At 38.9% G+C, this 13,700-nt stretch overlaps 1 protein-coding gene across 1 annotated transcript; it reads right to left on the minus strand.

Moving 5' to 3' along the window:
* Positions 1-813: 813 nt before the first annotated feature.
* drc8 (dynein regulatory complex subunit 8) lies at positions 814-9,594 on the minus strand (the record flags this gene model as incomplete). The annotated part of the gene is made up of 14 exons (XM_083919988.1): positions 9,464-9,594; positions 8,409-8,493; positions 7,964-8,038; positions 6,702-6,775; positions 6,272-6,396; positions 6,082-6,183; positions 5,283-5,545; positions 3,487-3,536; positions 3,198-3,282; positions 2,648-2,720; positions 2,396-2,472; positions 1,222-1,264; positions 1,077-1,143; positions 814-932 (listed from the first exon to the last, which is right to left on the minus strand). Exons 1-14 carry the CDS (start codon positions 9,471-9,473, stop codon positions 814-816), a joined length of 1,248 nt encoding a protein of 415 aa, XP_083776114.1. The 5' UTR covers positions 9,474-9,594.
* Between the last annotated feature and the right edge of the window lie 4,106 nt (positions 9,595-13,700).

A 13,700-nucleotide genomic window follows, 5' to 3' on the forward strand; every position in this document is an offset into this window, starting at 1 on the left:
CAAAACCTCTGCAGTAGCATGAGAAGTATCCCTACACATAAAACGAGGCACCAACAACGTAGTTAGCAAACCTGTTTATTTAAAGAGTGTTTTGAAAGACTTAACTACTGGCCCCAGTACCAGCTCCTCTCGTAGTGAAGTCCATTTAAGTCAATTAGCAAATGCAATCAAAAGGAAGGATTTTTACGCTGGAATTACACTTTAGGTCATCTGTACAGTATTTGTAGGAGTCCTTGACTACCTAAATGACTATCTGAGAAGTCCAGCTTCACTTGCACAGTAGTACACTACGGTTCTGTGATCTTTTCATTTCATTCAACAAACAGAACTAAACTTAATTGAAGGACTAAATAGGTAGGGGAAGTTATTAGTTGGGAATAAGGTGACGTTAAAAAGCTGCTGAGCTTGCAAGGAGCCTGTGCTATTTTAAGACCAGGCTATGTCTCAGCCTCTTCTAAAGCCAGGTTCTGGGGTTGCAAGTCGCTTCCTTAAATGCAAACCGTACAGTCTATTTTGCATTAGCGAGCAAACCTGAGTAAATCAGAGTTATGTGTGGTGATACCCATTTGTGACTAAATGTCAAACGTAGACTGCATCACTCCAATTGAGTTATAGTGTGTACTTGTGTGATGTGAAACTACTGTATGTTTTACCCAAATAATGGACTGCCAATATGAGCAAATAGTATTTTATCTACCATATCACAACTGCTGGCCCGCATTAAAACGTGCAGACATGAACAAAAAACACCTTACACATACAGACTCTTCTCATATTTGTCAACAGTTCTGCAGACACCCACTGTGACACTTACTACATGTCAGGGTCAATGGTCAGCTGGCCGATTAAATCTTTGTAATAGACAAGGTTCTTCTCATGGTCAGCCAGTGCTGTCAGCATTTCATCCATCTCCTCCTGAGTGAAGAGCTCGCCTGGTTCAAACACAACACAGCTGCAGTTACACAGCGTGTACATTAAAGGTTATTTTGTCGACGTAAAGGGAATGTCAGACACACAAAAACATCCTTTCACCACACACACAAATCTCTCTTTACATCACAGAGTAAAAACTGTACCTTCCTGTGTCATGTACTTTGCCAGCTCCTCAGGCTCCAGGTACCCCTTCTTTTCTTTGTCCAGGACCTGGAAACAAAGTGTTGTTGCCACTATGCTCTGGCACTACTACACTAGAGAATATGAGGAAACAGAAGCTGATCTCACCTCAAAGGCCTGAAGCAGAAGGTCCTCAGGGATGGGAGGGAACCTAACACACACACACACACACACACACACACACACACACACACACACACACACACACACACACACACACACACACACACACACACACACACACACACACACACTATTGCTATTTGTGTCTGTTGCTTGTAGTACGGCATAATCCTCCGGATAATATTGACATGATGAAATACCAAAACACTGATGGAATATGATGGAATCAGCATCACCTCTATCAGTAATTTCCAAGCCCAATTTACACTAAAGACTGAACTCTAATGTGCTAATATTATTAAGAGGACCCTAAGGTTTTCACTGGTTTTAGGTGAAGATGACATTTAATCATTAGGTGGACAACATAAGGACAAAACTGTGTTACGGAGTATACACTTTAGAACCAATTGAACCACCTTAAGCACAGAAAAAGCATATTTAAAAGAAAATGGCATAAATTATTTAAGGATGTAAGACATGTAGTATTTTCCAGGATGATGAAGAAACATCAACCTGAAAAAGACAGCGTACAGTGGCAGCCTTTGTAGACATCTATTTGGTGATATACTGCAGTAACTACCTCATTATATAAGGCCGTGAATGTTCTCATTTTTGCAGGTCATCGTTATCCCCAAAGCAATTTCAGTCAAAAGCAACTGGAATTGGTTATTTGTCTAGGAAATTTGTCTTCCTAGACAAATAACCAAGTCAAATAAAATTGCTAAAATTGCTTTGGGGATACCTCAGTATATGTGTCAGGTGTCAGGTCATTCATTTGCTTCCTCTGTATCATCTATCTGAACTTCAGGAGCACCTACTTGCAATGTGACATGGCCTTCTTCTCAACCTCAGAAATCATTGTTTTTATTAAAGCCCCTGAACACCCGCACAGGTGTTTTCAGTGTTTTTCATTGATTAGACCTCTTCTCAGGACTGTGTGGGTGTGTCTACTGTGATTGAGTGACATCTTCCTGAGTCTCTTGTTTCACCTGTTATTCTTAGTGGTAGACTGACATTTATGACCTCACACACCCCCTTCAACCCAAGCAGATGTCCAATCAGCCAGAAGAACTGAAAACACCTGTGTGGGTGTTCAGGGGCTTTAATTCAGTTAGATATGCAAGACTAGCATTAGTCTGAGATAATAAAGCTATCCTACTTTTGCTCCAGCAGCACTTTGGTCATGGCTGGGAGGAACTTGTCCAAATGGATATATCCTGTGTGGTCCTCTTCAACCTGAACAGAGTAAGTAGTTGCAATTTCAAGCCAATGGCAATACTTCATTTGCACCATATGTAAGGTTAATATATTAATATAGTAGGACTTTTATAGCAGCTTTCAAGAGTCTCAAGGACACTAACTAACACACAAACAGCAGACAAAATAAAACAAAAATAAACACTGTTCTGACCTCAGCTATTAAGTCATGCAGGTCTGCCTGAGTGGGGAAGCAGCCCAGGGAATAGATGATTGTGCCAATCTCCCTGGAGAACAAATGTCATGTTAGACCACATCATTTAACTGTAAAGACTGAGTATAATGGTGCTGCTATCCCTGAGAGATGTATCCAGGCATATTTCAGCTCTAACAGAGCTTTGCTTCATTAAAGTGGCAAAAGAAGGTATTTCAGTAGTTCTCTTAAAAACAAAAAAAACAAACTGCAACAGTGTCTGGGAGTTTCCCTCATTAACTACACATATTTAATTAACTCTATATATTACTCATTAAACCCAAACTGTCCTGATGGTGTGAGATTACAAGGTGCAAAATCAGGACATGGGAAAAAGTGTACATTATTCAAATGTGTTTAGATTTGATCTGAATACAAAGGTCCCATTTAGCATGTTTTGTTGCACAGACCTATATTATTGCTAATTTCGGCCTCACTTCACTTATGAACTCATAACGACCTAAAGGGCTCAGGGGAGTCAGGCAAGGGGAGCCATCCCCAGCTCACTCACCTCACATCCACTGTGTTGTTGGACTCGTAGTCAAACGCTTCAAAGGCTGCTCTGATCTTCTTGTGGACATCTGACACTATGACCTCTGACGGACACAGGAGAGGCAGAGCCTACACTTAGCATAGCGTTAGCTTATTCCTGAAGCTGAAACTTTCAACACCTTTCAACAACTCTCAACTACCGAACCATCGTTTTTGTAGGGAACGGCGCCTTTCTTGTTTTCTGTACATGATCATCAAGACTAAAAGTTAGAATAACTAACCTAGCTAACTCGTACTAGGGTACTAACCTGCACTCTGCTTGTTCTCCGCCATCCTTGTCAAGTTGTTGGTCTGTTGCCTAGCAACAGACCGGTTCGGTTTGTACTTTTGTCAAAGGAGCAGCTATGCTAATGTTAGCCGAGAGTACGGACTAGAGTAGTATCTAGAATACTACCATAGAGTACTATCCTCATTTAAATTAATAAAGTCATGACTATATCATTATCTATGAGAGACATTTTTATAAGATAAAGTCCTAATTATGATAGCCATGGCCTAATAATGAGATAAAAATGTTTAAATTAATAAAGTCATGACTATATCATTATCTATGAGAGACATAATTATGAGATAAAAAGTCACAGTAAAAATGTTTAAATTAATAAAGTCATGACTATATCATTATCTATGAGAGACATAATTATAAGATAAAGTCCTAATTATGATAGCCATGGCCTAATAATGAGATAAAAATGTTAAAATTAATAAAGTCATGACTATATCATTATCTATGAGAAACATAATTATAAGATAAAGCCAGAATTATGATAGTCATAGCCTAATTGAGATAAAAATGTTTAGATTAATAACCATAATTATGTAATTATCTATGAGATAGACATATTTAGATAAAAAGTTCAAATTATGAGATAAAATGTAGTAAAGTAAGCAGTAAAAAATGACATAAATCTTCATCCCCATACTGTTTTCAAACTATTTTTTTTATCCACTACATTGCCAACTTTTATATTTTGATGGCAAAATGTAATATTCACCAGGTGACTTCGCAGCTAGGAGCCTGTTTGCTTACTGTTAATGAACAACGAGTCTCTTGCATTATAAGTTATATGAAAAAAAAACACACAGAAGACAAAATAAAAGGGACAAAGAAGGGTCTGCTTTATTTTCTCCAGCTGTATAAATGCATAGGCCTGATCGGTTTTAAAATGGGTAAACAAATACTTAAACCTTTCATACTGTAAAGTCATTTCAAGTGTGCAGATACAAAGCAAATTTAATATTTCATTATATATAATATTACTTAAAGACTGTAGCCTCACAGGCATGAAAAATGAAGATGAGTGATCAAAGTATAACGCTTATTGAACAGAATAAGCTAATTTTATCCAGTTAATCAATCAAGACATTGTGTCGGCTGAGGAAATACTCAAGGAAGACCTAATGATATTTCATGGCTAAACTGAGCTGTCTGTAAACGAGATCAATTTAACTAAATAACAGTCTGCTGTGAATAACTCAGGAGGAAATCCTAAGCCTAAGGGGGTCAGACACAATAAGGCCAATCCTGTTGTGAATATGAAACAATAGTATCTACAGAGAAAAACGTGCGTGTGTTTCTTTTTAGGTATAACAGAAAAAGCTAAATAAATACAACTGAAGCAAATAAAATACACATCTTACGCATTTCCAATGTTTCGAAATGAGATGATCAAGCATTTTTTTTATATTTAAAAGTACTATTCCCTATTAAGGATGGCTTTTGTTTTACTAAACAGAATAATATTGCATTTTGAATTCCAGACTTTTGTCCCTTTTCAGCTCTAAAAATCTTGCATTCATAATTAAAACCAATAGTTACTGGTTGTAGAAAAAGTTCGAACACAGTGACAGCAATACTTTCAGTACATTCGTCTTCTCATAATCAGCCGTATGTGTTTAACAGTCAAATAACACGGATCGTACGATTTAAAAATTCTAATCAAGAGAGGATTGAGGAGTCCTCTAAGTGGTATTTTACTCTATCAACAGTCTTTGCTGGTTCAAGAGAAGTGATTATGTGGATCACGATGTGTGTTAGTACATTCACATCTCTGGTTGCCCCTGATGAACAGGGACTTTGTGGTCCTGCTCCTGTTCTGCTGCTGGGGCTTCTGGGATTTGATGTCCTTGCTGTTCGTCTACTTTATTTATGAACTGCTCTTCTACTGTCTTCACTTCCTGTTGAGGATGCTCTTCATCTTGAGGCTGCAGCTCCTCGTGAGCCTCCTCTCTGTGCTCCGCTGCTCCTGCCTTCTCTTCGTCAGTACTGGGGTCTGACAGCTTCTCCTCCGCTGCTGCCTCCTGGTCCTGGTGAGGTGCAATGTTGTTGACACAGTGAGTTAATGTTACTGCAGTCAGTCAACCACAAATGAAGCTGAGAATAAGAATAAAACTAAGTGCAGCTCAGTAAACCAAAATGAAAAATGACATTTGTAACTTATAACGTAAAACTGCCTCTGTCTTGTTAATTGGTGGTAAGACATTGAAATTAACCATCATGTATTCTGTCAAATAAAAATAAAAATAAATGTTTGGTATTTTAACACTTTTACATGTATTTAAAGGCAGCATTTGACAAAAAAAATGGAAGCTCAAGGTACACTCACTATTTTTTTTAAATCATATAAATTGTATACATTCATATTTAGTATTGTTGATAAGTGGACCTTTAGTTGCTTTGTCAAATTACTATTTTCAAGGTCAATAAAAAATTGTTTCAAATTCAAAAAACAAAAAAAGGTGGTAACTTTTATTTCCTGAAGACCATATGTAGATTTGTTTTGTCTGTTGTGACTTGAAGACAGTCATTATAACCTTACAAAAAAAAACAAGTGTAAATGTACCTGTGCGTGAGGTAATGCAGGAGACAACAGCTCAGATGGGGCCAACAGGCCGTCCTGGTTTAGGTCTTGAGTCTGGAGTAAAAAGTCCACCATAGACACCACCTGAACACACACACACACACACACAGGTCAGATAAACAGCTCAAAAAGTGTACGTAGTGTACAAGTAGACGGCCCTCCTCCTCCTCACCAGCCCGTTGGTCTGTATTCCAGGTGTTTGATGGGAGTTGTAGTCTGAAAGTAGCTTCATCATCTCCAGGCCATCCAGGTGCCCGCTGCGATCGTAGTCATAAAGACGAAACAGGAAGAACACCTCTGACACAAAGCAGGAGGAGACTGACATGTTTAATACCAAATACATTTGATATACCTACAACCACAGAGAGGATTATACAATATAATGGTATAAGAGTCTAGTACGTTATACACAAACACAGCTGCAGTGATGTTAAAGGTGCTGAACTTGAAATACTGAAAAAAAGTGGGTTGGGGTTGCCTTCACATGGCTCTCCTCCCATTAAACAGCTGTGTAATTAGAGTATGTATATTTATAATGACGATCAAAGAGACAGTCCTCTGTCTGAACTTATATTAGTGTTACACCAGGAGGAGGTGTCTACCTTGCTCCCAGGTGCTGATTTCGGGCCCTCCTTGGCCATCCTTTAGACTGGATTGAATGTAACTTTGCAGCAATCTGTGGTGTGCACAGGACAGAGCAGATGTTGATTAATTAGTAAAACATTTAGAGCCAGGAATTAATACGAGGGGTCATATTTGTTCAACCTTGCAGCCGCAGTACTTTGTAATATTTACTTCAGAGGCAAAAGAGAATGACAAACTCAGGATAAAAACCTCCAGTTTTGTATAATCTCCCTTTGGTATATTTCTCTAATATTCTACTTAAGCAGACTGACCTTCCCTGTAGGTACAGTAGTTATTCTGTATTATTATCCTCCACAAGAGGGCAGGATTTGTAGCTACATAGAATAAAACACATGACTCCAGGAGGAGGTGCCACCTCATCAAAAAGCATTGTGTTCAAATGACGCAGGCTATCCCTGTGTTTACTGTTTTTCCAGTTTGCATAATAGTTTTGTAATCATACCTTACACAAAGCAGATGCAAAGAACACACCCTTCGGGTGGTGGTGATATTTAGTGAGCCCTTCGGCCGCTCTGCTGTCCTGTGTCAATAGTGTATAAAGTAGCTGTGCTATTTCAGACGCTGAGCACAGGCTTTAAATTAAGTAGTGCTCAGAACTTAACATTACTTAAGGTACGGTAAGGACTTAAGGTACCACAAGGTTATAGTAATGTACACATCCTTTTTATCTTATCATTGGAAAGAAGCTGCAGTCACATTGTCACCAACAACATATTCAATGAGTCCGCAAAGAGGTTGTGTCTCTCATGTTGTTCCCTGAGTACATTGAAGCTGTGATTCATTATAGGTCAGTTTACAAAACTGTGCAGTTACAGAGATGTGAGCTAATTGCACATGTAATCTTATCTGTTTATGGTGCAGGCCACATCATTAGCACAACACAGCAGACAAAGTCCACAGAGTGACCAGACAGCCGCTACTAAAACAGACTGCAGGTTGGACACATTTGGATCAATACTACTAAGTCATACAGTAGTTTGACAAAATGACGCATGACAGTAAATATATTTAATCTCTGTCATTTTATCATCCTGTTTTTGATCCTGTCCTTAATTTAATTTTGAGTGCAACATTCAGACATACTGCAGAAAAAAAGACTCAGTTTTCTACTAATGGACTGCATCAATCCTTCCCTTTTCAAGAAAGCAATTAAGAGCAAATGTACAGTTCAAAATGAAAATAAAACAGCGTCACATCATCATTATTATGTATCACTCACCTGCGGTCTTCTTCTCCAGAGCCAAAGGGATTGGCTAGTGCTACTGAAGGGGGGTGGGCATCGACTGATTCCTCCCTGACCGACGAGCAAATAAGAATGGAAATTTTTAAAAATATAACTTTCTCTAACAAGCGACTACAACAGAGGTGAAAGAAAGTTAGTTTGCTAGCAATAACAACATAAATGTACCCTCTGTATCTCCTTTATTTGCCATGTTTTGCAAAAGCTCTGCTTCAAATATCCAGTGTATGTAAATCTTGTCCAGTCTAATTTGGCAGTCTAGGTGACATGTTCATTGTGCAAATTCATTTCTTATGATGACCATAAAAAGGTATCAATTATGAGGGGAAAAACTTGAAGCATGTTTACTTTAAAGACTAAAAAATGTTATGTTGCATGTGTAAAAAAGAGAGGGTGAAACATTGGAGCAGAGAGGTGGGGTTACCTTTGTGGTGCAGCCTGGCACAAGTGTATGAACAGGAAGAGGATACATGGGACCGACCTGCCCAGGTGAGACTCCATGAACGCACCTACAAGCACACAGCCATGTTTAAGACCTCACAGCACCTCTGCACAAAATTCATTGACAGAAGAACATTGTGATTTCATCTGCCCGAATGTCACAGGTTGACTGAGAAATTATGTCCAGCGTGTGTCTTTTGATGGTTGGAAAATGATAAAATAGCAGTAAAATATACAATAATCCCTCTTTGGGTCACAGGAGAGCTCCAGAGGTGAAAGTCTCATGATGGGATTTCCACTTTGGCTGCTGCTTCAGTCTAAATACAACTACAAACTCATAACCAGGTAGTCATTTGTGTAAATAGCTGCATCAACATGTAACACCTGCTCCCTTCAAACAGAAAGCATCATTGGGTAACTGTGTTGCAATCCTGCACCTTTACAAGTTACACACATAGTGGATCTTATGACCCATTTCTGCTACATCAAATTAAACCTCTACATCTATTTAGAGAGTTGTTGGGGGTATGTAAATCATAAATAAGTCATAGAGTGTGGTCTATACCTACTCTGTAAAGTGTCCTGAGATAACTTTTGTTTGTTATGATTTGGCACTATAAATAAAATTGCATGCGGATTTTACATAGCCTATACATTTAAATGCTGGCTTGTGGCGTGTACAGTAGCCTACACCGCTTGGTCCCACAGAATAACAAACTAGCAAACGTTACTGATGGTATCCCATGTGGAGTAGTAGCAGCGATGCTAACACACAGCAGGATTATTACAGCCTGAACACAGCACGTGATGAGATAATCAAATTGTCTTCCTGCTTTGACATTACAGCCCATTATTAACACTAAAAGAAAAACGTGCATTATGGCGTGGAAGAGTAGCCCTGTTTAGCGTAATGACTGCGCATTTATGAGGATCAAATATTCATGTGGACTGAGTAGACACACTGACGAACCCTCACTGAGCTCTGGGCACAAACAGGCAGCGGTGCTTTAAATCTCTACTCAGTGATAATGGACCTACCTGTCTGCATAGTTGATGTGTGGACAGGAAAAGCTTTTTAATTCAGGCAGGTTTGAAGGTTCACATCTGGAGACCACCTCTGCTCTGGGTCTGCACCGCACCGCCCTGCTCGCGCCTCCCGGTCTGCACTGCGCAACGGCACGCGCGCTGCCACGGAGACCGGAGTGTTTTGATCAATGACAGGGTCCACGTGGAAGAACGGAGCCGCTGTCGTGTCAGCAGCGAGTGTGCGCAGGAAGCCTCTTTCTTCAAGGTCCTCTCTCCGGGTTTTCCGCCGCGCCACGTCCTCACCCACGGACGGATGCCGGTAGAGCGCGAGGAGGAGCGTTGTTCACAGGAGCAGTGTTGCTAGTGAACAGTGGGGGAAAGTAACTGTTAATTAAGTACACTTTTGGAGAACCTGTACTTTACTTGAGTAAGACTGTTTTGTGCCACTTTTACTTCTGCTCAACTACATTTATTTGGTTACTCCAGTTAGAAGAAGAAGAAGAAGAATTACTTTATTTATCCCGCACGGGGAAATTGAATTTTTTCACGCTTGTTATTATATATGTTACACACACAGGCCCGAAATACACACATGCACAAACAGGACCTATACATGCAATTAAGGAGAGATGTTAGGAGTTACTTTACAGATTCTTATTATATAAAATATGATCAACAAATAAAATATGATAGATTGTTATAGATTAAGTGTTGAAAATGTAGAATCTTTATTAAAAGCTATAGTAAAAAAAAAATACACCCATTGGGCGTTTTGAGGGAAACAGAATGAAAGTATTGCTTTTCCATATATTTAGTCTGAATTAATATTTAAACATTTTTTCGACAGGTTTGACAATGACTTTCTGTCCCGTTCTGTTTCCATGGTACCAGCCAATAGCGTTGGGCATTGCTGGCTGCCAGGGTTGTCTGTTGTTTGGTGCAGCTACTGCAGGCTGGCACAGGGTGAAATGGAGTTTCCAATCCTGCAGCTGCTTTGGAGCCTCAGCGAAGGGGGCGTTATTTATCCCAGCAGGGGTAACTGTCAGTCAGACTCCTCTAACACTTGTTTTTATGGTGCAATTTGCCAGAGGGGATGACTTCAAACAGGCTCAAACTGACTCCGGTCTCCTGTAGGCTACTGGGCCGGGTCTGATGAACCTGGCAACCTGACAGCTGGAATTATTTTTTGTTGTTGCAACAACGATTTTGAGACACCAGATGGCGGTGTTCAGCTCATTCTCCATATTCAACCTTTAAAGTTACACAGCAGTCTATAGACCCTTTCAACAGAATTCAATTGCTAGGCAACAGCCTTGGTCCTTGTTAACTTCCTGTCAGCTGATGTCATTCACATTCACTGCAACAGAAATCAAACTTGGACACATTTAGAAGGTTTATGTTTACAACTTTGAAAAGGTCTATAAAGTTATTAAATTAGGCACCACCTTTATCAGCTGCAGCATTAGACACTTTAACCTATCAATAATTATAATCCAATAATATATTGTTCTGAGACAGGCAGTTCTACATAATGAGTGCTTTTACTTTTGGTACTTTAAGTACATTTTAATGCTAATACGTTTGTACTTTTTTGTACTTAAATAAAAGTTTGAATGCAGGACCTTTACTTTCAGAGTATTTCTACAGTGTGGTTTTACTTCACTACTCTACTTGTTCCACCACTGATACACTGAGATACAGGGGACCTCCTCATTGTGTGAAGGTATTTATCCGTGGTTTCTTAGTTTGGTCTATTTGGGCAACCATAAACAACAGAAACCATAGGCATTCTGGGGGTTTATGAAAGTGTTTATACATGCAAATCAGTATGTAGAATAATGCGCATTAGTCAACACAATAGTCCACACAACAAGCTGCCTTTAAGATCAACAGAAACACTGGAAATAAAACATGAATGTGTTCACATGAGGGCCAAAATATTTTTTTTTCAAGTGAAATTTACAGTATGCATTCATTTGAAATGGACTCTAGGCATTCATAAAAAGTAGGCGGATATTATTAAAACTAATGATTACTGAAATTACAAAACAGCACTGAATTAAGACGGTCATGGGCCAACTCAGATTTACAATACAATTTTTATGATGCAATTTTGCAAATATATGTGCCGGATTTGAGAACCTTTTGTGTGACATAGACTTTCTTTTACTGATGCACACAAAGAAAGAGAAGGCCAACAGCCAGATGTATGCACTGCACTCATTTGACCACAAGATGTCCCAGTAACTCTTTAATTGAACTGCTTCGTATAGGGCATTGTTAGTTATGTCATACTCACGTCTGCAAAACATTGATTAAATCGATTGATTGTTATAATCAGATAACTAGAACTAATAGATTTAAAAGAACTGAAACTGTAGTTTAGAGGCTGTAAGCTGTGTATTCGGTGGTAATGCATTCATTTAATAAAACCACTGACTTACAGTAAATTAACCTGACGCATTAAAATTAAAACTTTAATCGTGAAAATTTCAGGATGAGACACGTGTGACAGGTTTCAATTGCTTCATGGTTCATTAATTAAATCAGTTACAATAGCTCAATTATAGAAAAACATTTATAAATACTATCAATATTATCATACCAATATGCCAGTGTAACACACACACACACACACACACACACACACACACACACACACACACACACACACACACACACACACACACACACACACACACACACACACACACACACACACACACACACACTCTAACACACACACAGGTCAAGGTAAGTTACAGTATTATGTCATAGTCTTGCAGTGTAATTATGCTGATCTTTCGCTGGCTCCTCTGAGACTGTTATCTGTCCTCTTTTAATCACATAGCACTGATGACAATTCATTTGACAAATTTCAGATCTTTATAATGGGCCCAAGGGGCACGTTTCTCTTTGATGCATCCATGCAGCTGTCTCCAAACACTAAATAAGCAGAAAAAACAGTTTCTTTTTTTTTTTTTTTTACCATTTTTTACAGATGGGTTTTGTCAGAAACATTTTCATTTTCTTCTTCAAACTGCATCTTATAAATACACAGATTTGTATCTTTAAAAGAAAAAGATCATCATGTAGTTTCATCTAGGGATTCTATATAATGTAAAACCTGGGTTATATTTTGAGACACAAAGTGTCATACACTTCAGTCGTCTGCAGACATTGCTGTGCCTCTAAACAGTATACGAGGCCGACAGAAGAGAGATTCTCCGTGAGAGAGAGATTTGCTACGTGTTTATTTGTCTTTCTATCTGTCTGTGGACATTTTTGTCACTGCGATAACATTCCAACCTTTAAATATACAGTCATGGAATTTCACAGGTGTGTAGTTGAGATAGAAATGAAAGTAGAGTTTGAAGATGAGTGTGGTCCAAGCAAGTTGTTTTCATAAGTAGGGTGCCCCCTTTTGGCCCTTTTTGGCGTTGTGGCTGGTGTGATCCCATCACAAGATGGTCTCTAGTTGAGCTAGTTATTGAATCTGTGAAGGTCTTAGCATTTAAGAATGAAGGTGCATTGGAACATCTCAGTTTCAGTATAAAATGGATGGATGTTTGCATGGATTGTTTGTTATATGCCTTGTGGCCACATTTCCTGGTTCAGGACTGCATTTAATTCAAAGTAAAACTCACTAAAACATACTAACTATACATCATCACTGAAGTCACTGCAAAGGTGATCATCTTGGTTGACTTACTCTTTAGGGAATGCTAAGGAACTTGAAATTCCAACATCATCATCTACTTATCCGCATGCTTCAAAATAAAACTCATTATGTAAAATTTTTTGACATTTTTTAGGTCTCACACTCAGGATAATATAGTGACATTTGAAACAATCCAAACAATTTATCAAAACATGCCTTTTTCCCATCTCACTTACATTATTGATTAGAATTATATTTTATCCTCCATCCCTCCTCATCAACTTTCATGTCTATGTCTCCCTCTGAAGTAAAGCCAGACCTAAACATCACATTACTAAAGAAAGAAAAAGCTTATTGAGATGCCAACACAGTAGCATGGGGAACACACACACACACACACACACACACACACACACACACACACACACACACACACACACACACACACACACACACACACACAAATGCCTCACTGCGGTCCTTCAAGATTTGGTGGATGGGTGAAAAGCAGCGGTGTGAGAGAGAGAGAGTAGAGAAACTGCACAAAAAACTAAGAAACCAAGTGTGAGAGATGGAAACAAGGGAGGT

Source organism: Echiichthys vipera (assembly GCF_963691815.1).
Source record: "Echiichthys vipera genome assembly, chromosome: 1".
NCBI classification, from domain to species: domain Eukaryota; kingdom Metazoa; phylum Chordata; class Actinopteri; order Perciformes; family Trachinidae; genus Echiichthys; species Echiichthys vipera.